Here is a 27,801-nt window from a genome sequence, read left to right as displayed (position 1 = left end):
GTGTATGAAGCATGCTGGCAGCTTAAAACATTGCCTTGGAGGGGTGGAGGCGAGGCGATGGTGTGGGGGCTGTGTCAACACCCACATAGTCTGTCTGCTCCAGGCCTTCGCCTCTGCAACCATTGAAAGTCCCCCCTTCCTCACCCAATACCTCACCCCTCTCACATTGCTCTGAGGAGAGAAGGAAGGAAACAGGAGAACAAAGTATGATCACACAGTTATGCTCTATGGTACCAGGCCATAGAGCATAACTCTATCAGCTATTCAAGGTGTAAATCATAGAGGTAAGCGTCTACGGTCACTGCCCTTTTATTTTTGTCTTGATACGTGAGTGACAATTTCTCAGACAGCTTGGCCTTGATCTTGGACTCTGTTTTTCCAGTCCAGCCCTTTCTTATGTATCGAGCTGTCAGTGAATTCCAGGAATGTCTGGCTTTTTCCCTTTTTAAAAAGTTTTTATTTCCACAAACCAAGAAGAGAGATTTAATAGAGTTTATAACTTCATATCCTCACATAGCTTTTATATACGATACTGAGGAAACAGAGGTCACATTTTGATCTCCTGTTTAAGTTTAGGCTAGAGCTCTGGTGCTTTGATAGTTCGTACATTTCTTCTCACTTAAAATGTTGCTTTCCATATACTGTTTTGGTAAAATACATTTTTGTACAGCTTCACATTTCAGGTTAATAACTCAAATAAGGAGAGACATACAGTAGTTCTAGTTAGAAAGCTTATTTTAAATCTCTCCAGAAAACACATAGCTCCCTTTATCTTCTCATTTGTCACTAGCTTGCAATACAAGAAGCTCTCTTGTACCCCAGTACTCCCAGCCCTTGGTTTGGCATTCACTTCTTTTTGCAGTGAAATGTCTCTAATACGATATTAGGATAAATTGCCTTGATTTCACCTCGGCGCTGTTTCTTATAACACAGAATTTCCTGAGTCGCCCCCCCCCACCCCCACGCTCGGCTGATGGTTTGTGCCAAACATACTGAAACTGTTAAGCACACTGGCTCTTTAAGCAACCACAGGGGTGAACTATGATGGGTTTCAAAGAGTAGCATGGCTCTTTGAAGTGCCGCTGCCAGGATCTACCAGGTATGCTGCATCAGCACTCTGAGAGCTGCTGCCTCACACCACTGCACGTCTTCATACACCCACGATTAACTTTGGGATCATTTCCGGTGTTGGACCTCCTGATGCATTTATGATGATTTCCATCCAACATACTCGTAAAATGGTGTGAGCGGACAACATTCCCACAACAGACAGTCAGGCCGTCAGACAACCTCAAACACAGCAACCAACTTGTTGTGTTTAGTTACTTCTGTCTTTTTCAGACAAACAAATTGTCCCTACCTTTGTAATTTTACAAAATGCCATCCTCATTTTAGCTGATTCATCTGAATTTTGAGCAATCTGGCCACAACTCTGGTTCCCTGTTTTCCTCTGCTGTACGTACAAATGACCGGAAACTATCATCTCCGCAGTGTTACATTCACTCCAGCACAGCACGAACTGAGAAATACCACAACCCTGCTTATGCAGGGTATTTTTAGTTCTGTTCAATACTTTGTAAGATTGCTGTTTGACTTGGTCGAATTTTGTAAGGACATACCATTCCAAAGGATTTTATGACAGCCCATTTGCTGAACCAACAACCCAACTAATCAGAAAAACTCTGGTGAAAATTTAAAACTTCTTTGATGGGGTATGAAGTCCACACAAAATTGGTTTGATGTCTCTCTTCCTTTGAATTTAAAGGAAGAGAAGTTTTTATTCACGTTGATTGGAGCCAGATGTGGTAATAGGAAGGAGAACCCTTAAGGTAAGAACGAGTGAAATTCCAGTGAATGAATTTAGGTTATTCAGCGGATACACAGCAGTACATGTTGCACAGTGTGCAGTATTAGTGTGCCAAATGTGTTATGCTTAGGTTGTCAATATTGCACCAGATGTAACTTCTTAGTTACTACTAGCAAGGTTTAAACTTGTGATTCACTAGTTTACTACTAGATCATGTTACACCATTAAACTTAATAAATACCTCAACTATTAAAGACTTGAGACTAGATTGGTTACAAGAATGCAACTGTTGTGCCATCCAGTGAAAAGCAATAAACTACATAAACAACAAGAATTCACAGTATCGAGGCTAAGTTTGAACCTAAAAACAGCTGGTGTTACTGCCTCCAGGCTTATAGCTACATAAACAATATTTAGCTTTCAAATTGTTAAAATTCATTGTGCTTTTATTTGTTACCATGTCTGTAGTCTCATAACTCTTCTGTAATTGACAGTTTCTTATTAGCATTATAGTACCTGCCTTTAAAGGCAACAGGTACCAACAGAAATCTATCCAATGGGCTCCTTTTTAGAGTAAAACCCTGAACTGGTCATTTTGCATTATCCCGATATTCCAGTGAACCTGAAGTGACGTCTGGTACTTTCAGGATCTCATTTTTGCTCACCACTGCGCTAACTAAAGCATCGGCATCCCTGTCTAGACTGCTCCCACTACAAGTCCCCAGATGCTAGTCATTTTTTTGTATTTCAAGGACAGCTGTACCAAGTGTCATGTTGTTGCAATAAAACAAGGTAAACAAACAACAGGGTAATGGCTGGAAATACCCTCCTACTCTTGAAGCAGCTGATGTTTACACTGACCAGGCAGGGCTTTGAGATGCTGTGGCATGATGTCATCTCAGGCCGTCCATTTTCCCACGTTCACGCTGAGTTAGATTGATGCCGCACATGTGCTCAACTTGCACTGCTGTGTTGTTCTACAGTAAGTCATATCAGCATATTAAAGGATGGCGAGCTCAGCGGGGAGTAAGCCGACACCAACGAGCAGAAGTCCGGCAGGAAGGGAAGTCCCAGATAGTTGGACCTCCACACATGTGCTGCACTAGTGATGAGAAACTCAGATGTAAAACTGTTCTTCTCTTTCAGTTCTTTTCCCCTATTTCATTGGTCACTGTGTTGGACTGAGAGCTCTTGCTGGTTTTGAATTCATGGTGATCGGTCGTATTTTTTGTGTGGTGTTGTGTTGACAAGCCCTGTCTGACAAGACTTCTCCTTGGGGTCCTACTGTGACATTGTGTTCATGGAAAGCATATGCTCTTGACCAGAGAAATAATCTGTTTTAGACCATATGCTAATAAAATGGTAGCACCGAAGGTCCCTGTGGTCCAGTGTGCAAACTGCAGCCAAGCTAAAGGAAATGACTGCTGTAAACAAAGAACGAGCTCTTGTTTTGTCTCCTGGCGTTGTAGGATCTCTGGCCTTGCAAGGTTCACAGACAAGCCTTTGTTTCCAGAAGCTAAAAAAATTGAATTGGCCCGTGGTCACACCAGTTGTTTTTGCAATATATGTGCCATTATGTGAACTGAGAAATGCATGGGCGGATAGCATGTTCACATCAGTTTAAGATCCCTTGTGTCTTTGTTTGGCCACACAGGACAAGAATACTTTTTCACTTGAGCGACACAAGATTATTATCCCACTGTGTGTATTGTTGTTCAAGATTAATTGAATTCTAATTTTAGAGCTTATCATAGTCTGATTCTATAAATATAGCAGCTATTGTGATTTTAAGTCTGCAGTGTTTTCTTTTACTCTAGACCAATGGACAAATGTTATTGCATGTAATGGCAGGAATTTCCAAGAACCTTTTTGTCATTATGACCCAGAGGGATCACATTTCTTCAACTGTACATGCATCTCTCTCTTTTTCTCTCTATTGTACTTTTCCTTGCAACTCCAAATAGTGATCTTTATGGCATTATTTTTGGCTGAGGTGGTACATATACAGCAGCACATCACACTCCACATAGACTCAATTTAAGCTTGTCAGAAGGGGAGTCCGGTCACCTCATTGCTTTAGCGGGGGCCAAAAAGAAAAAAAAAAGGCTGAAACAGGCTTAGTTCTAATGACAGATAATCCAGTTACAAACTCGTGGAGCTCGTCAAAAGGTTTGCTTTCCAGGTTGTGGCTTTGTGATGTGAATGGAACGTGAAGCTCAGGGAGCACTGAGGCAAAGAGGAAAGGTTTCTAGTTCAGCCTGTGTCTGCCACAGGCTTGCCCTCTACTTTGACTCTGATTTGCACACTTTGACTTGAGGCTTCTGTGGACTCAGCAGCCACTGACTGGGACACTGCGAGCTGTCTTCTCTGTTTTACTTTTTGCCAGTGTTGTCGAGGAATTAATTAGCTGCTGCCACATCTACAACCTTGGTTACATGGTAGAATAACTGACAAGGAAACGGTGGTAGCATATATTCTTCCGTTATGGCTCACAGTTGAGCCACTAAAGCAAGCACATTCTACCAGTATTCCAGGTCATTAAGGTCAGGTCAGTAGTAGGTCAGTAGTAGCTTCATTTGATAGTAAAGGGATTTGGAAAATGGAGAGCACAAATCTCTGCGTGGTGGAAAATATCAGTTTTATTCTAGCAAACCTCATTGATTTTATTTCCTCTCAAGTCTTCCTCTGATATCCCTTTTTTATTGCTCTTATGTGCACACTTTACCTCTCTCAAAATGTATAAGATACTTTATAAAATAAAGAATAAAAAAAAACTAAGATTGGATTGATGATAACAAAGAATGCTTCAGGACTAAAGTAGATTTGTCATATTTTAGCATAGTAAAACTTTAAAGGAATAGTTTGACCTTTTTTTTTTAAATGCAGTTATTTACTGCCAAAAATTAGACCAAAGATCTCAAAATTAAGCTACAATCAGCTGCCAGTTAACTTAGCTTAGCATAAATACTGAAAGCAGGGGGAAACGTCTCACTCAATTTTTTCTTCAGGAGGAATTATAGAGGGTTTTCCTACATGAGGTGAAACCTTCATGGATATTCAGTTCCTCTTAGAGTGGAATTTTTGGCAACACTGAGCTGTTACAAACACACAAATGTTGTTAACTGCAAAGCAACTCTGTTTGTGTGATTCAGTAGGGAAAGCAAATCTGTGCTTTGTTGATTTTAAATTCTCTCACCTTTTAACTGACTTCTCTTCGTGTCTGCTCTCCAAGCCACCGGCCACTGAAGGATGAGGAGGGTCTTTTGGATGGGCAGATGCAGAGTGCCTATAACTTGGTGACAGGGGTGAACCCTCAGCAGCGCTACCAGCCCACGCAAGGAAGCTACCAGCTTCAGTTTGCTATCCAGAAACTGCAACAGCAAAGACTTCAGTCTCGACAATGTCTGGACCATAGCCATTGCAGACATCAGGTATGGAGGAGACTTTGGTTTGTGTGACACTTCAATGATTACGCTGATTATCTTTCATGGGGAACTTAAGTGTCCTATCCACAAAGCACAATGAGCTCCTAAAGGTCAACTTTCATCCCCAAGTACTCTATTGGGAAGTTACTGTCAGACAGGCTTGAACCTTTGGTGGAAAAATGAATTCCCTGCTCAGTACAGCCCAGGGTGTTTACGTGCTGTTGATTTCAATAGCATCATGTTACTGGGATTTGTTGGTGATACTATTTAAATTCCTCATGATTGCTTCCTTTAAAATGCTCCAACCTTTTTTGTATGAGAACTATTCAGCTATAACTCAGGAAAACCCTCATATTTGTGTCTGAACGGAATATTCCCTTACCTAAGCACAGCGCTGTCCAAAATAGCACAAAATACACCCACATCAAGGGGAAAGCTTTCATGTTAGCATTTACAAAGCTATTCTGAGAATCTCTTTCCAAACCACTTAACAAAATGGTGTTCGGTGGGAATATCCTCCTCAACAGAGGCTCATTCCTGGAGAGCCAAATATGACTCCTCACCCCAAGATTACATTGTTTGGCTGAGTGGCTCAGCTAGGCTTTTATTGGAAGGTGAGTAATCAAGGAATGCTGCCCATGAGGGCACTATAGAGGCCCCAGTACAGAGTCTTACCGTTACAGTTCATATCACATTTGAGCTCCATTTGTGCTCCCATTGCAACACAAATAAAATTTTGGGATTTGATTTTCTCAGCAGTAGTAATGTAGCGACAAAAAAACTTTTAGTCATGCCTGACTAGCCATGACAGATGTGATTTGGCTGTTTTTAGAGGGAGATTAGCAAGGTAGAGAGGTCTCGGTCATTTAAAGTGGCATAATTTTTAATGTTTAGAGAAAAAAGATAGGGCCTCCGTTGTTTTGTACAGTTGGTTTGAAAGAGGATCTTAACAGGAAAGAGGGTATTTATTCATTTTCCAGATGACTGTGTTGAGTCCATCAATTAATGGAGACAGGAGAGTGCCATGGGAGAGCTTACAGGGTGGAATGATTGGATGCACCCACTTTTTTCCAATCTGTCCTGAGTAATGTAGTTGCTCTCACGTCATTGTTTTTTCATCATCTTGGTCGGGCCTTAATTAATACAATTGAGGTGATATTTCCCTTGGCTTGGAGCGGCAGCCTTACGCAAGGCATTTTATGAAAGTGATCCCTTGCCTTTCCTCCGTTCCATTCCTGTTCCAATTTCATTTCATACTCTGAACGCAGTTGACAAAGTTTTCTTTTACTGCTGACATGTCCCATCATACTTTTGGAGAATGACTTTACAACAGAGCCATCCCGTTGTTCAACTCTCACAGGCTGAGGTCATAGGAGGGCTGACTCTGAATATGGTTATCTCACCATCACATCAGACATCCCTCCTTAAAATCCTTGCCACTACTCCCCGCTCATTCCATCCACATGGGTCTCTCTGCCAGTCTGACCTAGCAGTGCCTATCTCTTCTGAAACTGGGGTCTTCAATCTCACTGCATGTATTACTGTTTCACTCATTTTGTCTCTTTAGAGACAGTTGTTTAAGTCTTTCTTTGCTGCTCATGCACCTTGATTGGCCCAGGATTTAGTCAGTGACTTGACTACTCTATAGTGACAGGAGAGAGGGGCTTTGGTCTTTTGATACTTAATATCCCTGAACTCTAATCAATTGATCTTTCTGGATACAGTGAAGACACAAAAGGAAGTGCTTCATGTAGTGTGAGTGCTTGTGCACTCGTGTGTATGAGTGTGTATTTCTGTGAGAGAGGGAAAGAGACAGGGGGCTGTTCCGGCGCTAAGCTCCACGTTCCAGTTACTGGGTGCAGACTGTGCGGCTCCTCCACAGGCTTGGCCCCGGGCCACTTGGCAGCCAAAGAAAGGTGCCCTTCCTGGTCCCGCTCAAACTGAATTGTGGCCATAGGCCTCGCAACCTGGAAACTCAGCTTCTCATTTATCAACACACAAATTACATCAGATATTCCCTGTCACACTGCCGGCCCTTTGAACGGCTGCACTGTGAAGCTGGAAAACAATCAGCTTGTTAGATAGCCGTATAAAGCTGCAGAGATGTGGAAGGAATGGATGCAAAGCATTCCCCGGCAGTGCAAGGACAGGGTGAAATGTGGCTCTAAAATATTATGTCAGAAAGAAAACGGTAATTTCTGCTTTCCCAAGCCTTTGAAGAGATCTTGTACAAACAAATATATAATGTGAGGAATTTGCTTCTCAATGGAGCCAGCTACAAAAAAATGTTGAGCTTGTTTTGATACTGGATGGCATTTCATTAATATCTGCACTAATTCATGTCAAGCACTGATATTTCACCTTAATGACCAGAGACCACATTTTTTTCCAATGACTAACCCATTCCAAATGTGATTACACTTCCTTATTCCTCTTTTGGGTTTGGAGTTTGGTAAGGACACACACAAAAAAAGAATATATACACGTGCCAAAACGTGACCTTAAATAACACTTGTCTCTCTTGTTTCTTAGGCTCAATTTCCAGAACAGACAAGAACTCCACAGGCCCAGGCTCCCACAAGCTCATCCAGCTGCCCTCCATCCACCTTTAATGTTCGTCCCAATCACAGCCACATCCAAACCTGTATTAGCCCTGTTCTCGCTCCGAAGCCACCCAGCAGTGCCAGAGAGGGACAGATCAGGAGAACAGCAACAAAGCGCCTCATAAAGTAAGACCAATGAGTGTATTTACTCTTGACGGACTTCTCTCTGACTCCTTATGCAACTTAAATCCAGTGTAGCTGAGAGTCACCATGTAATTTATATCACATTAAGTGATTAGAGTGGGGTGGCATCGATTGGCCGCTGCTTTTGGATCGAGACAAAGTGCATGGGATCGGTGAGTTCAAGAGGACATGGCTAATGCTAATGAGAGTTAGAATATGTGTGCAGTGGAGTGCTCCCAGCCTTTTGGCCGCAGGGTGTATCTGCCTGCTCGGTAAACAACCTCATCACAGGCCTGATTTCTGCCTGAACCATAAACAGAGCGTGGTTCAGTGGAGGGGCCCGGGCTCCGAGCGCCATTTAAATCCTGTTTGGTTTGGAGATAAGCTGAAGAGCACAGAAGGGAAAATAAAAGGAAAGGAGTGAAACAGCGCTGAACTGCCAGCTATTTCCCTCAATTACTTTATGACTTTATTACTGCAACATCTGGCTAAATTACACAACAACAGCAAACCTTTGTGATCAGGGCTGATTGTTTGTTTAAAGCACGCTGTTGCAGTTGTGAAGGGCTTGTCACACTCCTCTAATGCGAGGGAAGAGAGGAGAGAAGGACACAGCTGGATTGGAAAACAGACTGTTTTTGTGATGTATGAGTGAAGCCCATACCATTTGTGAGTTGTCAGCTATCTGACTGCCCAATGCTCGAGTTGATTCATTCATTGCATTTGCAGACCTGCTGACACACTTAACGGCAGCGTTTGAGAGTAGTAGGTAGCGCCGAGCAAAGCCCTCACTCTGCTGACGTGTGACAATCGGTCATCCTACTTGACTGGGCAAACGCTACCTGGCAAGTGAAGAGTTAAGAGGGCAGGGGTGCTGCACAGAGGTTGTAGAATAGGTTAGGGCAGCCGGGTAGGTGCTGTGTTTGCTCCTGTGTGTGTGTCTTCCTGGCAGTGGCTGTGTTTACCCTTCGCATGTGGAATTCCAGAGCCCCCTCACACTCTCCTCTGTCCTGCATTTTTGTGGTCGACCAGTGTGACAGGGGAGAGTGTGGGAAAAACGGAAGCTTCAGGACCAAAAATGCACTGATGGAAACAATGAAAAGAAAGAATAAAGAGAGGGGAAAAGAAAGAATGACAGAGAAAAAGTCAACTCTGTCCAGGAGAAAGGAGATGATTGTTTGCAGAGAATGGTGGGATAATAAGTTGCTTCCCTTTATTTCCAGCGCTCATTTTAGGGGCAACTCAATACTCTGTTATTGAAGCACATCTGAAATGCATCCCGGGGTAGGCCGAAGCTCCTCCAACTCATAATAGAATCACTGTGCTGGGTGTATTCAAACAGTTCAAGGTTATCCAGCCCTCCAAACACCTTCCTCTAGCCAGCTGTTAAACTGTAAAACTGTTGTTTGATACAAATTTATCAGCACTGGCCTCGCCTGGCTCTCCCATGAGTAATATAGCACTGATGATCATTGACAGTTGTTAGTTGAATCTGTTTATCAAAATGACATTTGGGTTTTGGTCTTGTTTAGGAAAGGAAATGGAGTGAAGATTTCTGTTGATGCAGCCAAATGATTTCCTCTGTTTGGACGCCTGCACGACAGTATCCTACAAGAGTGCTATCCAGTCAGCTTTGTCCAAAACTGCTGACTTGTGTCCAGTGATTGGACTGTGTGACTAGTCAGCATTTAGTTTTAATTGGAGATTAAAGGAAGCTGAAGAGACCTTGGCAAAGTTTCTAAGTGACGGTGCCTCTTGATTTTTAACATGTGGTGCACTTGCTTGAAGCAAATGTGCTTCATGTTGGTATCTACTCAGCAGGGCAGGGCTCTCTGGTCTATCAACATACCACAGCTGCCAACTGGAGGGGCTGCAAGGACTCACAGTGGTATGACTTCAGTGAAGGCTTTGAAAGGAGCAATTTGTAACACAAATAAATGAGCCTGTTTGGTATTTTGTTTGCAAGGTTTGGCTAGACGCAGCTGTAACTACGGAAACCCAGGCTGTCGTGTGGCATTACTAATAGGGTGACAATTACAGCAGCACCATTAATGTCAGCCTCGCTGCTGCTTTCACTCCCTATTAATCAGCCACAACAGTAGTTATTTTCACGGGATACTGTATACACACAGAAGCTGCCAAAGGTGTGTTTATGGTTTAACTGTATCCCCTTTGGGCAGTGTGAGTAACATTAAGACATACTAGCCACCATAATGCACAAAAAACTACTCATCAGCTTTGTGTACACAAAGACTTTTGCCCTCTGTGAGTGGCGTGAAATGTTCAACTTTAGGCTTATATATCATTTGTGCATACTGCAAGTTCAGATTTTGTTCTCACCTACAGCGTTTCTAGCTGCTGCCTGACTATTGAAGTGACAGAGTGAGAGACTGTTGACAAAGAAAGTGATGTGAAGAACCCCAGAGGTCAAGTTTTTTTTCCCCTTTCAATATGAAAGCGGTTGCTTCCTGTCGAGGTATGCCACGCTTAAAGTGGGCCAGTTCTATTTGTGGTTGTGTAATGGTATGAAAGAACAACTGTGCAGCCCCTTACAAGGAGGCAGTGTGTACCCTCATTACCTTGTTAATGCTCCTTTGGCAAGCTGCTGTTATGGGGCGAGAGGTTAATGCCAGCTAAGCTTTATTTATTGTTCCCCCTAAAAAATGCTTAACAGATTTAATGTATAAGGTTACAGACGTGTCTGCTCCTGCTCTACGCTTCACTAGCTCCTATAATGGTTTATTCTGTGAAAACACTGCATTCGCTGTCTGATTATGTGAAAAGAGCTATGTAATCCCATGTCTGTGATCTCCACACTTCTGTATGAAGCCCTGTGAGGTAAATATCCTGCACTGTGTACTGCACTGTCTATTCACCCCATTAGAAAGACTATGCACCTTTTCTGTCTGTAGCTATTGCCCTCAGGTCCACATAGTCAGTAATAACCCCAAAAAAATCACATCACTCAGGACAAGAAGCAGGAATTTGCCCCCCTCTTGTCACAATAGCTCATGAGAGGCACTCAGTAAACACTTAACCCCCACTAGCCTCCACCGGCTGCACACACAGAGGGAATATTTGAAATGGACTCCACTTTTCCCTCGACAGAAGATGACTCACGTGACACCATGCACACACACATAAGCTAAAACAGTCATGAGTTGTCAAAAACAATTGTTGCATATTTATTTAAATATTCCGCTTTAAGTAGAACGATGCTCTTGAATAAATCCACATCAAGGTGTTCAAACAGCACGGACCCAGGCCACACGGGTAAGGAAGCATTGCTTTTCAGATGGGAACAGATTTTTTTTGGTCTTCACTGACACTTATCTTGTGTCTGATTAACAGGCAGGTGTCCGCAGAGAGTTCAGCCAGTGGAAGTGTATCCAGCGGCCAGCATGCAGTCTACGAAGCCATCTGTGGTAAAACAGGTGGGTCTGATGCTGCAGATATACACGTGCTTAGTTTCATGCTGTAACTTTGCCTGTTGGGTGGGGGAGTTATGCCCTCTTTATGCCAGTGTCAGTGATTACAGCCAGGCATAGTGGACATTCCCCATGGAGGACTGATAAACACCACTGGATATTTTTAGCCAGCTCCTGCTTGCTCAGGGGTGTGCAGGATGTTTAAATGAATTTTGCACACTGTAAAATATAACTCCTTATCATTGTCGTGATAATAAATAGTGTACAATCTTTTATTACAACCTTGTTAGAAAAGCACAAGTGAGATTTCATTGGTTATTGAATTAGAATGACGTGTGCTGTGATCCTCTTTAGAGTAAATGCCAAGTGGAGTTCAAGCAACCAGATCTGCATGAGCATAAACAAACTTCTCAGTGCTGTAATTTGCTGTTTGATCATATAGTCGGTACATGTCCAAGACTAGAGGTCAGATTACTGCTGAAGGATAAAGAGGCACAACAGTGATGACATCTTTCTTTTGTAATGAGATCCAGTGGTGGGAACAGTTCGGGCATTCCCATCTGTTGGTCATTCCTACGCAGTCGCAATTCCTGTCCATCCGCCAAAGGAACTGTCCGTTTGTATCCCAGAAATCCCACTAAGAGAATGAAAAATGTAGCTCAGTCTTTGCTAAGTGTATTATGAGTGATGCAAAGCAGTTGTGGGTGCACGCGCTCACGTGTGCCCTGTCGTCCTGCCCTATTTCCACAAATCTTTCCATCCTGAGCGAAGTGTTGAGCTTATTTCAGTAACAGTGATATTAAGCAGTTTGCGCTGATGCACACATCTGTTTGTCTGATCAAGGGCTTTTTCCGTAGACCTACTATACATTAGCGTTAGCAAATCATACCATTCATCACATCACGTGAGTGTCACGGAGCAGTCCCAGAGATCAGCTTGTCGGAAAAACACAGTAGCTGTGCACCCCCCCCCACCCCCCCCACCAAACGAGCGCACGTGTCTGTGACCAGAACATTTCTTTTCATTCTCCCTCTTCCCCCCAAAACTATGAAGGCTGGCTTAGGTTAACAAACATCTTATAAACTCATCAATTACTGTAACTGGATCCGTTGGGAGAAGCTTCTGAATTTCATGAATGCATTTTTTCCGTCGTTCAGGGCGCAAAGGGTGGGGGAGATGCCTCACTCTTGACTTAAAAAGAATTTCTGAACCAAAGAAAAAATGAATCCCAGAACCAAAACCAGTTAGCAAGGCAGGTTTAGCCATGCATTGAGAACGAGACTGGGAGTTGAACAGAGACTCAGTGTGGTGTTGTGTGGAGGGAGGAGGGTGTTATTAGAAGGGGCACAGCCTTTGTGGAGCTTAGGAGTGCGTCAGGTCTTTCTGCCTGCCCAATGTACCTTTGTAGCGAGATGACTGAGCTCGACTGATCGACTGTGACAGGGAGTTAGAGTGGGTCCAAATGGAGAGCATTCTCTATGATCAGCTGTCAACCACCATTAATCACACTCTCCCTTTATCTCTCTCCTGTGCGCTCTCTTAATCTCTTCCTCTCTTTACTTATACAACTCTCCCTTTATCCCGTGAAAACTTTTCCCTACTTCTTCTGTTCATTTTTGACATGAGACAAGGGGAGTGTTTTGATTAGGACCGATCAAAGCTTACAAACCAAGATTATATCGACCACATGTGTTTTACAATGCAACCCTTGAAGCTTTCTTGAAGTTCTCAGGGCTCCGCAGCTGGTGACGGTGTGGAGATTTATTGCTTTCAGTTTGAGAAGGAAATGAATGCTGCACTTGTGCCATTTTAATGGGAGTCTGATCGTGTTAGGACGGATAGCTTAGGCGTCTCTCTATCAAAATAAGACTGCTTGGTGCCTTGTTGGGAAAGGAAGTTAGTTATTGGCTGTCATCCCCTTTTCGGATGTATTATGTTAAGTTAGTGAATGTTTGATGTTTGAAGCAGTCACTGATACACCTTGCTTCTAGCTCTCCTTTAACATTGTATTTTATTAACTATATTACTAGCAGATATGGTAGAATATATGTAATGACAGCAGTGCATGCTTCCTTAGTGTTATAGTGTAAGCTGCACGCACACGCAGATCCAAAAAGTGTTACTCTGTCCTTTGGAGTGGGATATGCTAGAGAGAATATTTGTCCCTTTATCTCTCTTTTGCTGAGCTAGAGGAAGCTGCTTCCAGCGGTCATGTCATCGGATTGGAAGTCAGGGAGATGTTTTCGTTCTCCAGCTCAGTCAGGCCCCACGGTGTAAAAGAGCACCAAAATAAACAGAGTGTGCAGAGAGGGAATGAAAGGGAATACTGTTTGGGAGCACAAACACGGCAGCTCTAACTGTACTTGGAATGCCTTTTCTACTGGATGCCTGGCCGCGTGCCAGCCGATAGGATGAGGAGTGAGGGGGCTGAGAATGAGGGGACAGCCAGACAAAAGGCTAAGCACTGATGACTGAGCAGATCGGCTGTTATACTCCGTGACCCTGAACGATTATAGAGACGGTGGACAGAGGAAAGGGTTTTAATGGTCTCCTTCGAAGTAACACTCTTTCAGGTTTGACCCTAAAGATTTCTGTTTGTGCACACGTGGGGGCTGAAGGGAAAACCTTGTGTGGCGCTTCCACCTCTTTTCATTAACTGTGCTTTCATCTGTGGCTTTCCAGGTCTGTCTGTGTACCACAAGCTGTTCCAGGGTCAGGAGCCCGGTCACAGATGACATGAAAGCGACCAGAGGCACGTCCTGCCCCTCTGCCGGCATGACAGGTGTCTCTGCATGTAACTACATCCTCACAGAGGTGTATTCTGGGAGAGGACAACAGCGACAGATGAAAGCATGCCAGACATCGAACAGGGCCCTATTAACTTCTCTTTGATACAGCCACAGACACGCGAGAAGATAGTCTGGGAAGCCAGGAATGCCCAGCTTTGACGCAGGTTGGGATTTTGTTGCGCAGCTCCACATCAGTTGGCCTTTTCAGCCCCCCCGCCCCCGTTATGCCCCCCTTGGCTACACTCAGTCTATATACCAACAGTTGCCCGCCCTCATTCTCTTCATGCAACTGATGCCACAGAGAGATTTCACTGACAGATAGCCTTCAGCAGATGGTTCTTCAAGCCCCAGTGGCATTTTAACCACCGGATTCAACTTTTTACTCTTTGCTCATGCAGAGGCATGTGCACCTCTTGCCATTCATGTGCATTTTTTTCTTCCCAAAAAAAGTTATACAAACAGGTGAGATGAGATGGGGGGGTTTGGTAATAAAAAAAAAAGTGTTTGTAGAGGTTGCCTGAGCAGCTTCTCATCGTGCAGAGAAGTTTCCTTTCATGTGTGGCTTCTCCCGGTTCATGTTGGAAGACAAATTGCTGCCAAATCTCCCTCTCTCTATGGCCATCTTCCAAGAATGCATTAACATATAGAATCCTTTGCTTGTAGGTAAAAAAAGGTTGGTGCTGTTCTCCATTTACGAGGACGATGTAAGAGTGTCGCTGGGATGTTGAAGTTTTAGGTAAAAAATAAAAACCAGTTGGCTTGTGATAATTCCTGTAAACTGTTGAGATGTTGATGTTGAGTTCCCTTGATGGACCAAACTTAATATATTCGTTTTAAGTAAATTATTGTTCTTGCAACAGTCTTTATTTACCGTACATTGTCCACTATTAGCCTTTTTGGCTGTTTCTGTAGCTCAAAGCATAACATAAAGAGTAATTATGGATATGCACAGCCTTTCCTATAATGAAGGTTAATGCTGCACCAGCAGAGTAATTGTGGATATTGTGTTGCTTGGGACCATTTAGTGAGTTCACTCAGGGCGTGTAAATAGAATAAAACATTTCTGTTATATAGATTCAGCGTATGTTTATGATGACCTTGACAGAAATACTTGAATTTCATGCATGTGTTTGTCATATCGACTGATGATTATCATCAGAGTGACTTTGCACAGATTGTAGTTTTCAATGCAGTAAAACAGAACTTGTTTTAATACACTTGATGGTATTTCTTTGTAGTTGGATTGATGTTAAACTTCATGTTGTGGATTTACTGCAGTTGTATTGTATTACAGTTGTTGTATTACAAGAATCAATAGAATCCAATTCAATGTTTATAATCCCCTGTGGTGATACAAAGTTGTTTTCAGTCTGATCATTTAACCTGGTCTCTTATTGATTGTTTACAACGCACGAGCGAGGAAATGTGATATTTATATAGTCATCTTGGTAGTCTTACCCTAACATTGATATGAATACCTAGAAAACATTAAAACAGGATGATCATGCCATGTAAATGTATTTGCTCATCACACATGCTGTACACTGGAAGTTGTCATCACTGGGCTTTAATCATCTGACTTCACCCTATTACCCTTCAAAATAAAGTGTTCCCTTAAATATTTAATGTACACAAAAAAAAACTAGAACCATTCTATCCAACTGTCCATTTTTAATTACAAAAAGGTGTTTCCAAGAGTAATAAGAAAAACATTTACAGTTCGTGATCTAGTTAAGTGTTCACTTAGTGACATACATCGTCTCATACAACAGAAAGGCTTCACTTTAAAACACAAAAAAAAAAACGATCCCTGGAATCACCATCCTGTTGTATTACAGAGGTAAACATAACCATGGAAATACTACTTTGAAATAAAGGTTGGTTTCCAGCATGTTTTCTTATTATTATTTTTTTCCTACGGTCATTTTTATTCAACAGCATTGAATCCTAAGCAAACAGTGTAGGGAGCTGTGGCGTGCACAGCGTCAGTTTCCAGCTCGGACATTCAAAGGTGTCCTGTGTGTCGGGGGCCGAGGGATGTGTTTGCTCTCAGCAACCCTCTGTGACGTGTTCCTATCATGCTGAGCTCAGTCTGCGTTCTCAGTCATTTACTCTTTCTGACTGCAATTATTATGTCCTTATGAATGCAGTGGTCGTTGCAAGACTATTATCGTTCTGTTCGTCTTTCATTGAAAACAGGCTTTTGAATACCTTTTGAATGTTATGCAACACTGAGGTACAGGCTGTTCAAAATGCTGGAATATGAAGGAAAAAAAACATGAGATACAAGGCAATTGCTGAAGAGGTCTGATGGGTCTGAGAGTGCTGCTAGTGAAGTGGTGTTTGACAGGTCTTCTACAGGTACATGCTGCCAATGATTGTGATTGTGAGCAGAGTGGTGGACTGCATCTTTGTTTTTCTTGAGAGAGATCGGGCAAGGCTGAAGCAGGGGCTGGAGGCACTCATGGAGGACAGACTCACTGTACCGCTCCCCCTTTTTAACCCCTCATACCCGCTCCTGAGTAGTGCTGAGAGCCATGTCTCTCGCGGGACCCCGAAGCCCTGAAGTCTAGCTGCACTTGCAGGACTTGACGACCATGTTGGAGAGCTGCTCGACTTTAGGGGAGCGACCCACGTAGTACAGGATGGTGAGGGGCTCCAAGTCCTGAGGAACACAGCAGGGCGAGGCGGATGCTTCGGGGTTCAAGGTGTTGTACAGGCTCAGCAGCTGTCGGAGAAAGAGCAGAGGGAGATGAAGCACAGTTCCCATGAACAGATTCACGGCTTAAACGTGTTGTGGCACTCTGTCTCACCGAGCTGTGGGTGGTGTCTGCACTACGTAGGTAAGGACAGGGACCAGAGCAGAAGTTAGCATAGTACCCCTCAGGCTGATGGATCCACCTCCATCCCAAATCCTGCCGGAAATTTATATATAGTGGTCGCACACAGCAGTTCTCCTCATAATTGCTGCAGACAAGAGAAGACAGAGAGGATCGCACTCTTCATTTCTCAGATAACACGCAATTTTAAGAGTTGTATACATTTTCCTCCCTATGACCTCACAGCTAGAGATGAGAGAGAAGTTCAGAAATTCCACTCTTAGGTGTGCCCTTATTTTCCCTCTTGGAGTCAGCCCAGGTGTCTTTGGTGCTGCCTGTCAGCCTGACAGAGGGAATCCAGAGCTGAAGAGACGGCATGTAAAAGGAGGTACCATTTTCTAGTACTGGGACAGATCCTGACTTGCATCAGCTAATACCTCTGTCATGCTCGTCTAGGTGATTAACAAGCTTATTCTATGTACTCTGTGCCCATGTACCCTTCTTCCTTGCCATCTTTTTTGAGACGTGACAGCTGACAATTTCCATTTCGTGTTCATGACAGATATAGTGGGCATTTTTTTATTTACAGTATTTTAAGTAGCCCAATGTTAAGATCTCCAAAACTCACACTGCAGGTACAGCCAAAGAAATTATCGTACAAAAATAAAGACAATGAACAATATTATTGTATAGTGTATTACATTTTCCAGAGTGAGGAAATGTGCCTTACTTGAAGCAGTAATTGGTGTCAAGTGCCCGCTTGCGCCTGCGGGAGGAGGATTGGGCATCCAGCCTGTGGGGAGGGAGCATCATGAGGATGAGGTGGGGGTAGAGCTGATCCTTTTGTTTTTTCACACGGCTCAGATCGTCATAGTCCGCTTCCATACCTGCAGGAGCAAGTCATTTAGTCTAGAGGATGCCAAGAAGAACTGCACAATAATAAAGATCTGCGCACCTCAGAAGCTGACTTCAGTGGAAACACAACTTCACCCAAATCAGTGTAGCCGACTGTTACTTTTACAGAAGGATACTGTAACATCCAGGCAGAGCTTCACTCATTTTGGCTCACTTTTCATCGTTCTCCTTATTCAGCACTGGTCCCCAACTTCCTTCTTTCCTCTGTTCTCTCCCCTGGGCCTGTGTCTGCTCATCCAATCTACCCCTGATAGTTAAAGCAGTGGATATCTCAGGAGAGATGCTGCTGGTGGATATGTACGCCTCTCTTTAATTCGGGGCCAAGCGTCTGAGCGCCGTGGCAGCACATTCCTTGTGGCCAAGCCAGTCGGGAGTGTTCCCAGGACCGAGGGCCCGGGGGCCCCAGTGCTAAGTGAGATACCAGATCAATTGTATTCCCATGCTCTGTGTCTCTCTCTTCCTCTTAGAAAGAAAACGCATTATCTTACCAAAAAGACCTCAATAGGTATTGCTGCTGCAGGAACATGTTGATGACTGGATTAAAAGGAACCTTTTTTTTAAACCAGTGTCATAATAAGGAGAGTATTGTGAGTGTTGTATTATGACCAGATTTGCTGTTCATCCTTGGAAACACTGCCCCAGAACATATTCTGCACAATCAACGCCTCAGGCATGTTTAATTTGGCAGTGAATGTGATGAAGCAAAAGGCCTGTTGAGTCTTTGTAAATTAAGAAATCAAGGAAACATAAATGCAGAATGTTTCATCTAAAATATTTGTAATTGCAGATTTAGAGTCCACTCTGACAACGTCGCGACACCAGATGTCCTATAGAATGAGAGTGAGAATAGATAACTTTTTTTTGCTCTAACTTGTCATTATGAAGTTAATGTTGATTGCACCGTGTTATGGCTGACACCATATGTTGTTAGATTGATTCCTATAGCGTCACTTTCAGTATGTAGTATGTATCTTCGGGGAAAATGGATTTGTGGCACAAAAGAAGTGCATCAATCATTGCGCAACCAAAACAGGAAGAGCACTTTTCTTTTTCCTGGTAGCTATCCCCAGTAGCAGAAATGGTAGATGGCTGAACAACCATGGCAACTGTGGAAACTCTATCCAGCAAAAGAAGAACCTCGTTCATGTAGGAGGCTAAGAGTGCGAAGAGGGATAAAAATCAGATGTAAAACAAGAGTGAAGCTTGGATGGGCAAAGGATATCTGTAAATAACACAACCTGCCTCCTTATTGATACTAATGGAAGCTTTACTCTGCCTTCATCATAGCCGCGATCAGGGTTTTTAGTTCGAATGGAGAAAGTGATCATTTGGATTTGTGAGGGTTGTCTGTTTTCACTTTAACATTAACAGAAGAACACCAGCCAATGCATGCCAGTATCCACTGTTAATATAATTAGCTGATAACTAATAATCCAAAAATAGTTATGACATCTTGGAAACATCTAAACCAGGCATTGTTAAGTTCTACTGGATCCCAAAACAAACCTTTTAGTATAACAGTTTATAGTCGGCCCTGTGACCCACTAATGCAAATCATCCTAAAACCAGCATTCCCTCAGTAGCGTTAATCTGGATAAACCAAATTTTTCAACAAACATCAGATGCCTTTGTGGAACATTAGACAAATCAAACACAAATCAAACGGAAATGTTAGCTGGCTCTTGATCACGAATACAAACTGGCGGAACATCCTTTCACTGTGAGAGATCAAAAACAGAGGCAAATCCAGACCAAATAGAGACTTAGCGACCACAGTCTGGCCATAGAGATGGGGCATTACAAAAAAAATGATGGAAACCTGCACGACAGATGAGACCGAGAGTGAGATGTGCTCTTAAAATGGGACAAATTAAATATAAATAGTAAAGAATACTTGAAGACAATGGAGTTTTTTGAGTCCCAATTTTTCAAAACAACATGAAGGCAGAAAACATTAGTTCAATCTGGGAGAGAAATATGCAGGATATTTAAAGGAATCCTTAGACATTTTTGGACATCTTTCTTACTGTGAGTTAGATGAGAAGATTGGTACCATTCTCATGTCTGTACGCCAAATATGAAGGAAATATTGGCAAGAAAATGAATGAATATATTTGGCAAAATGTCAAACTATTTTATGAGTAGCGCTGAACTGTCACTGTCGAGTCAGCTGGAACATTACTGTTGTGAATGTGTTAAACTTATGTCTTATCTAAACCTTGCTATAGAGATCTTTTCTTATTTACCCAATTTCTTCTATTATTACCTTGTTTGATAAAGGCTCGTAACCAGCAAACAACAAAGCTTGCAAATCCAAACTGTATTACTTCATCTCGCATCACTGAGGTAATAGATGCAGTCTCACCTTTGAACTTGACCTCCAGCACCTCATTGGCATTCTCGATAATGTCACCATTAGGCCTGAAAGTGTGGCAGGGACAATGCACACTGATCTCCAGGCCAAGATTGGTCTCTGAAGGGGGAAACAAGAGCAGAGGGATGTAAGGAGCGGACATTTTTCCCTGAGGCCATTATCCTTCATTTCAAATGAACCAGCTCTCTTTGGCAGGATATGTAATAAGGTGTGATGCAAGGAAAATTTGAGGTGTCCCACGCACGTCGGTACATCAGCCACTCCCTCACTGTCTCTGTAACATCAAAGGAGACCCACTCAGGCGTTCCCTTGGTCAGGACGTTCTTGCCCCCAATGTAGCGCTGTTTGGCTTTGGGGTCGTCTTTCTGGAGGATCTGTGAGGAAAGATGAAAATGTGACCCAGCTGCATAAACTCTCTTTCTTTTACACACACACACACACACACACACACAGAAAGGGAGAGAGAGAACCAGAGCTGTCTGTCTGAGCCAGACTCTCCAGCATGCCTTGGGCCAAATGTCTACTCCTCATGGAAAAAGTGACTCCCTGTGTTGATATCCCCATTTTGCAAGTTAATGCCTGTGTGTTACCCTCCTGCCAATGAGAACCTGGCTGTCCTTCACATCAGCAGTTCAAATTTTGACTTTAGCCGGGGTCCCAGATGCAGTGTCACGCAGTTCAGAAAAAAAGCAGGGTTTGCAGGTATAATTACGAGCATTCATGTCCTAACTGTGTTATCACATGGAGGCCCCAAAAGTACGAAACCGACGATGGAGGAAAATGCAGCAGTGTGGCTCAGACATTCCTATCTCCATCAGCACCTCTCTGAACAAAGGTGTTTATCTGTAGTGAGAAATGTGTGTGTTTGGATGGCGGGTATGGGCACTTAGCCCCACAGCAGTGCTATGGATAACCAGGTTCCTGAACATTGTCAGGATCTAATCTGTCTTCCTGTGGGAACGAGGGGCCAGAGGACTGCCAGCGTCAGCCCTCTGCCAATCAGCTCCAGCCTGAAAAAGTGTGGGGGCGAGTGAGCAGCTCCATTTACTCCCCCGGTGGGTGACCCTGCCTCTATCTCCTCCTAGGCCCCTGGAAACAATCTGAGGCCCCGACAGTCTGTATTCAGCGCTGGCCAGCGCCTTGCCTCAGAGGCAGTATGCAGTCCGGAGACGCTTGTCTCCCTGGCAGGAAATGTTGGAACCTGATCATTACTCCTAGTCTCTCACGGGAGATTAATGAGGAAACCGAACAAAAAAAAAAAAAATCCATCCTTGCCACCCCACACACACACACAGACAGACATCTAACAGATGCATGCTTTAACCCGAAAAAAATTCTCATAAACACACGAATACAGATCTCTTGTTGAAAGCATAACACTTTACTTGATCTAACAAGGATGGACAACTGCTTTGAGATTGACAGCTGAGAAAGAAGAAACTGCCGAATGGTAATCTAGGGTTTCTTAAAGACGGCTGTGCGAGCTCTTAAATTTGTCCTAATGTAGAATCCATTTGACCGTAAGCACGTGGAATAATGATCAGCACATGAAAAGAGGAGAGAGGGAGCTGGACACCCTAATATAAATGTTTTCATCTTTCTCTCTGACCTACACAGGCCTTCTGAGGGAAATAGAGCACATTACCCCCCCCCCCCCCGCGCGCTCTGCTAACAGTGAAAATGAATGGTCAGTTCACACACCTGGTAGAGCTCAATCCTCTGCTCGTTTCTCTTGGCATTGGGGTTGGGAATCCGCAGGGCTCGAAACTCGGCCCGGAACAAGTTGGTGGAGTTGTTCTCCATGGTCGAGACGTTGAAGCGGAATGCCTTGGAGGTGATACCTTTAGGGCAGTAGGGGAGGTCATCTGCAGGTAAAGTGGAAATGATGAGTGGCTGTAAAGATGTTATTGAATATCTCCTTTATAAAACGATCAGATTGGAACTCTCATTGTTTCTTTTGTCAGAATTCCTTTAAGCTCTTATCCATCTGTTACCTCATTGTGTGCATGTTACCAAAGCCTGTTTTCCACTGACATCCTCACAGGGGTGGACATGTTTACTTTCTGATTATTGATACACTTTTTGCAGAGGATTCCCCTTTAGATAGTTTGCAGATAAAAACAAAACTTTTTTTTAACTATTTCTGGTCCATTCCAGAGAGACGTGGGCCATTACCGCCAACCATCTGCTTATGCTTTGTGCGGTCCGAGTTCGCAACAAGTTGAAGTCATTAAATGAAAACCAAATGTCCCATGTGGTGGAGCAGGCTGCAGTAGGACGGCAGCGTGCTCCTCCTCCCACCAGATCTGGAGCCCAACAGGTGCTCCGAGGGCTCAGACAGCAGCCAAGTGTTCCCTGGAACCCAGAGGAACATGTGGCCTCACGGGCTGAAGCAGAACAATACCTGAGAAACCATCGAGGAGGGCGACTCCATCGTGACAGTAACACCACTAAGTGCACGCCTGACAAGCAACAACTTGCTGTATTCACGGTGTGTGTGTATGTGATAGCACACTGACCTTTAGCGGAATCAGCTAAATAAAATGGTCACATTGTGATTCTATCTGAAAAGCTTCCTGTTGCACTGAAGTCTTCCCCTCTTTGATACCATAACGACATTGAACAGTTTATTAATTTAACAGGCCAAGCACATGCAGTGTTGAGCAAAACAAGCACATAGCAAACTTTTTATGGGCCAAGTGGAAACAGTCATTTACAGCCAAACCATGGCTAATTTACTACTCCAAGTTTAAGCTTTATTGCCGAGTTTCAGATTTGCTAGTGGTTGAAAGGGGCACTGCACCTTTAGCTGATTTGCACCTCGAGCTGTTTCTGGACAAATGGAAATTCAGTTGTTTCTGTGTCATGCAAAAGGAACTTGCACATCTCCGAGTATCTGTACTTCATTTGACCCATAATCCTATTTCAGTGTCCTCCCAGTCATTATCTGATATTTCCACAAAGTTTCTTTTTCAACTTTCCCTATTTATAGGTGACCTTTTCAGCATTCATCCCCAGCCAGATATCTGTCCAGTGTTTCCACACAATCTATAAGGAGGAAACCTCAGTAGCCTTTTCCTCCCTTCACTCACTGCTCCGTTCCCCTCCCCCCCTGACTCCCCCACAGAAGGTGGAAAGCCCCACTTCGAGGGGAGATTTGAAATTCTAATCAAGTCTTTGGTTTCCTTTTGGATGACCTCATTTTTCCCATTGCAACGGTTTTAGGTGGATTTCACATTATGGCTTATTTTTGCCAAGGGTCTGAAAGGTAATTTGTTCCATGTTGGTGAGTGGAGGGGATTGCTTGCATAATTAAAATGAAATACATTCACCAGTTTACTGACCCCCACCATTTTTTAGATGATAGTTCTTAAAACTGAGTGTCAGGATGCTGACACAAGTTTGACCTGTAAAGTACTTACAGCAGCACAGATTAAAGCCAGTACGCCTCTCCAGGGTCTTATTGTTACTCATAAATCCACTCAGAAATGAAAGACTTTGGTGTAAAATATTAGCTTAAATAACTAACTATACTATGCATATTTCAAACACTATGCAAGTAAACAAATTAGATCCACAGTTATGACTACTAATTCAGCTAAATTACATGCTGTTCTTAAATAAGATTCTAATTAGAAAATTGAGGTTTACTGCACAACAGTCTCATTAACACGCTTGCAAAAGTGTATTTATAGTCACATATAAAAGCCTGAATAACAAAATTATGCCCAGTTGATCTCATTCTCATATTAACACTCAGTTAATGTGACCATAGATGGGCTTTAACTGAGGGATTTGGAGGTAAAGTTGCAGAGGAAGGCCTGGGGACAGATGTCGCCTTGCCCAGATGCTATTGACCACACCTCACACCCTGACACACGCTCACTCTTCTGTGTCTGGGATCCTCTCCTCTCATGACACTGAAACTCCCAGATAAAAGCTCTCAGGAATCACCTATTTGCTCTTTTGCCCGGAGGATTGTCCGTGATGTAAGTCTCTCCAGATCTTTGTGGAAGTAAACAAAGGAAATAGGAAGCATAAGGCAGCAGGTGCTAGCCAGCTGCTGGGGTGTCTCATAGAGGGCAAGAGAAAATTCTTTGGGAAAGTAGTGGTTTGAGTGCTCTGATATTTGGTTAAATAGCTGTATTTGAGAGAGGCAAGACACTGAGTGTGGCAGGCCACTACAGCAGATGAGATAACGTGATGTGGCTCGATTTCTGAAGAAAAACAATCTTTTTTTCCACTTGATTAAGGATGAGGAAGCAAAAATGGTAAAGGCGTGGGAGTTAGGCGGAGAGATGCTGTCTCTCTGGGAAGACCTCTGTCTCTGTTTGTTCAGATGACATCATCTTTCTACTATCCCATATATCAGATACCCTGCTGTCCTCAGCAGTAGTCCTCATTTTTTACTGACCCAACACTGAGTCAGTGATTGGCTTAAAATTTCACTGAACCTGCAATGCTTCGGGGTGCAAGGTGTGATCTCTGTAATTTAAGCAGCAGTGGATTCTTAAAGTGTTTTTTTTGCCAAAGGTCAATCGTCGGTTCAGTTATGTCTTTATCTCATTTCTTCCACAGCATTTAGTTTAAGATGATAATATAATGAGTCACATTGGCCTTCTGATGCCCTAGAAAAGGAAGATCTGAGCTGCCCAGTCTTCACTTTGCCTCATCTGGTCATAAATGGCAAACGCCTTCATTTGCATTAGTAGTAGTGTCTAAGAGAAGTAGAGTGGAGCAAGTGGCGCAATAAAGTAGGAGAGAAAAGTTTCTGTTTAACTTTTTAACTGGGTATGAAAAAAAAAAGCCATAGTTGACTATATTCCCAAACACTCCCACCTTCCAAAAACGGTGAATGTAAAACTCATTATATCCAGGAGGAATGAAAATGAACTACACTGCAAAATGATCAAGGTGACAGACGTTATGTTTCTACATACTGCAACATGCCATGCTCTCTTTTCAAATTACATAATGGAAAGGGTGAGAAAGGTGCTAATTAATGTATGTTGGCACCATCTGTTGATTTCATTAACATCCTCCTTGGGTAAGCTGTTTAGTGCGGGAAGTGCTGCCAGCAGTAAGTCAGACTCATGTCTTGTATTATCACCTACAGTATGGCCTACAGTATGAGACCAGCGTGATGTGTCCTGGGCACCTGGCCATCACTGATCCCACTCCTTAGACCTCTGTTTGTTTTGGGAGCTCTGGCTACCTCTGACCAGTGGATAAACCCTGAGCTGTGTATTTTGAATGTCAGAAGCACTTTGTGGGACCTGTGAAATGGATTTGATTCAGGGTTAATGCTGGAACCGACAGAGGCTCTGCTTAGTGTCATAGCATAGCATAAACACCTGTTGATTTCAAAACGGCAACACCATGCACTAACCCACTCTTGACCGTGAACAGGCACGGGTCCAACTCCTCCACTTAAAAACTGACTTTCTCCGGAGAATCTGCCGCTCAGTGAGCTTCTGTTTCTGATTTCTGGAACAATCAATGAACCATAGTTTATACAGGAAATACCAATATGGACGGACAAGGGAATTAGATCATAACGCGGAGCAACTCGGCTCCTAGCTATTAGAAATAAATAGTGGGGAAATAGAAGTGAGAGAGTCGTAACAGTGGATGAAAAATATTGGGAAACTCACGGCCAGAAAATGGAAATGAGGTATTGGAGTTGGCAATAAATACTAGACTTAACTGCCTGAGAATTTTCCCCGCTTAGGAATGTGTCAGACTTAGGCTGGAGTTCCCATGGCTTTGGTGTGAGGTATGTATGAGGAATGGTGCTCATTCCAATTAGACTGTTTACTTTGCCCTCTCCTTTGCGCGCCGCTCCACCGCTCACTGGCGCGTCTGTGCGTAAAAGCTGCACAGACACGAGTGGACTGAGCGCCAGCTGGAAAAATCAGATCTCTGCCTCTGACTCACTCACCTCACCTATAATAATGCTGAATCGGGGCCAGGTAAAAGCTGTCGGTTTTATGAGCGTAAATAGATTTACGCAAGCGGGTTTACAAAGGCATTTGGATCAAGTTTGAGCATCTGCTTCTGAAAATGTCGGCTGCATTGGCAAAATAAAACATCTTGCCGACCACAAATAATCACTCCACCCTATATATTCTTAATCAGCCACATCCAGATCACAAAAGACCTGTAGTTTATTATGTGAGTGTTGTTAAGTTGCAAAACAAACACGTGGATAATCACGATCAAACACAATGAACTTACTGTTTTCTGGCGGACCATTGATCATGTTGAACTTGTATATCTCTTTGGCATAGTACTCAGTCTCCGTGTTATCCTGTCCACAACTCTGGTGCCTGTCTCTCCCCAGCTCCTCAATGAGCTCCTTGGTGCTGTTATAAAGGGCCAGAACCTGAAACGGTACTTGACTTGGACCTGTTGTTTGAGGCGGACTGGTCAGCCGGAGTTTACTGAGAATCTGTCCCCGGACCGCCTCTACTCTCTTTTTCTTTATGTGGTCGATGTCCACAGTGGTGCAAGTGGACAGCGACAGAGTCATTGTCACACAATTAGAGAGGAGGAAAAACAGAAGTGCTTTGCCCGGATTCATATTTCGCTCTGCGTTCACTCACAACCGAGGCTTGTCAAGTAAAAGAAAACAAAACTAAACTCCGATTTGCATAGAATCCCTTTTCTCTTTTCATTCAGGTCGTGAGTGAGTCCTGTTCCTGGAGGATTCCCATTTTCTCAAGTGCTATGTCATCTTTGCAAAATGCGCATTTGCATGGGAGCAAATCCGTGCCATTTTGGAAAAAATAATCTCAACTCTTCATTCAAACTCTTTATCCTACTCTTCATTCCCCCTTGTCTCATGCAAAATGCATCTCTTCTCTCCTTCCCGAGCTTACAGGGCACCGACCTCTGCACCACGGTAGAGTTTCTCCATTGCACTGAGCTCTTTCCATCCACTTGTGCTCATGGAGTCAGTGCGCCTTTCCTCCTGTCCCCCTGCGCTCCAGCCTCAAACTCACTCCAGCGCTTTCCACTCTCACTCGTGCTTTATAGTCACCAGCTGTGACGTTTTCGAGGGAGGGGCAGCGAGTTATAGCCTCTGCTCGGACAATGAGATGTGTCCTCTTCTACAATGCATTTAATTAGACGCCAAATTGTATGTTGACAAACTTGAGAACAAGCATATTGGGCACAAGCAATATTGGGCAATGTGTGATTTCGCAAGAGAAGAGAAGGAAACCTCATTGATCGCAGTGATTTATCAAGGGAATATCTTTGTTTTCTGCGCTTCCTACGGATGGAGAGGACCAAACATTTGGTATTTTATGTTTTACTGGAATGAAGCAATATTTTGCTGTGTGCTCATAAATCTCCAACAATTAAGGTCTCTTAGCCTGGCTGGGAGGTCATTGAGTTGAATTTCACAATTTATGAGTCTTTGGACAATATTGACTAGATCCAAAATAAAGGCAAACGCAGATTGAAGGCCAAATTGTACAAAGGGGATCTTGAAGGTGCACAGCAAGCCCAGCC

At 43.4% G+C, this 27,801-nt stretch overlaps 2 protein-coding genes across 2 annotated transcripts in view; one reads left to right on the top strand and one right to left on the bottom strand.

Moving 5' to 3' along the window:
* Window positions 1-15,843, top strand: part of ttll5 (tubulin tyrosine ligase-like family, member 5) — a 44,070-nt gene extending 28,227 nt beyond the window's left edge. The window contains exons 28-31 of the mRNA XM_070841967.1: window positions 5,040-5,238; window positions 7,765-7,961; window positions 11,310-11,392; window positions 14,069-15,843. Coding sequence (XP_070698068.1) covers window positions 5,040-5,238; window positions 7,765-7,961; window positions 11,310-11,392; window positions 14,069-14,121 — 532 coding nt within the window. The 3' untranslated portion in view covers window positions 14,122-15,843. The remainder of the gene's footprint in view (window positions 1-5,039; window positions 5,239-7,764; window positions 7,962-11,309; window positions 11,393-14,068) is intronic.
* Window positions 15,844-15,851: 8 nt separating this feature from the next.
* Window positions 15,852-27,277, bottom strand: tgfb3 (transforming growth factor, beta 3). Its single transcript, XM_070841968.1, has 7 exons — window positions 26,521-27,277; window positions 21,985-22,148; window positions 20,528-20,657; window positions 20,275-20,382; window positions 17,725-17,881; window positions 16,989-17,142; window positions 15,852-16,903 (listed from the first exon to the last, which is right to left on the bottom strand). The coding sequence occupies exons 1-7, from the start codon at window positions 26,864-26,866 to the stop codon at window positions 16,745-16,747; spliced, it is 1,218 nt and encodes a 405-aa protein (XP_070698069.1). The 5' UTR covers window positions 26,867-27,277; the 3' UTR covers window positions 15,852-16,744.
* Between the last annotated feature and the right edge of the window lie 524 nt (window positions 27,278-27,801).

This window comes from Pempheris klunzingeri, chromosome 13 (genome assembly GCF_042242105.1).
Source record: "Pempheris klunzingeri isolate RE-2024b chromosome 13, fPemKlu1.hap1, whole genome shotgun sequence".
Classification (NCBI taxonomy): domain Eukaryota; kingdom Metazoa; phylum Chordata; class Actinopteri; order Acropomatiformes; family Pempheridae; genus Pempheris; species Pempheris klunzingeri.
Note: the sequence above shows the minus strand (reverse complement) of the source record. Positions and strands in the feature narration are given on the sequence as shown.

Excerpts from the sequence above, each read along its gene's own strand:
- tgfb3 (XM_070841968.1), bottom strand. The coding sequence starts at position 26,866 with ATGAATCCGGGCAAAGCACTTCTGTTTTTCCTCCTCTCTAATTGTGTG. Across the intron at positions 20,658-21,984 it reads AGAGGATTGAGCTCTACCAG|ATCCTCCAGAAAGACGACCC; the intron begins GTGTGTGAACTG and ends CTTTCCTCACAG. Across the intron at positions 16,904-16,988 it reads CAGACACCACCCACAGCTCG|CTGCTGAGCCTGTACAACAC; the intron begins GTGAGACAGAGT and ends TTTCTCCGACAG.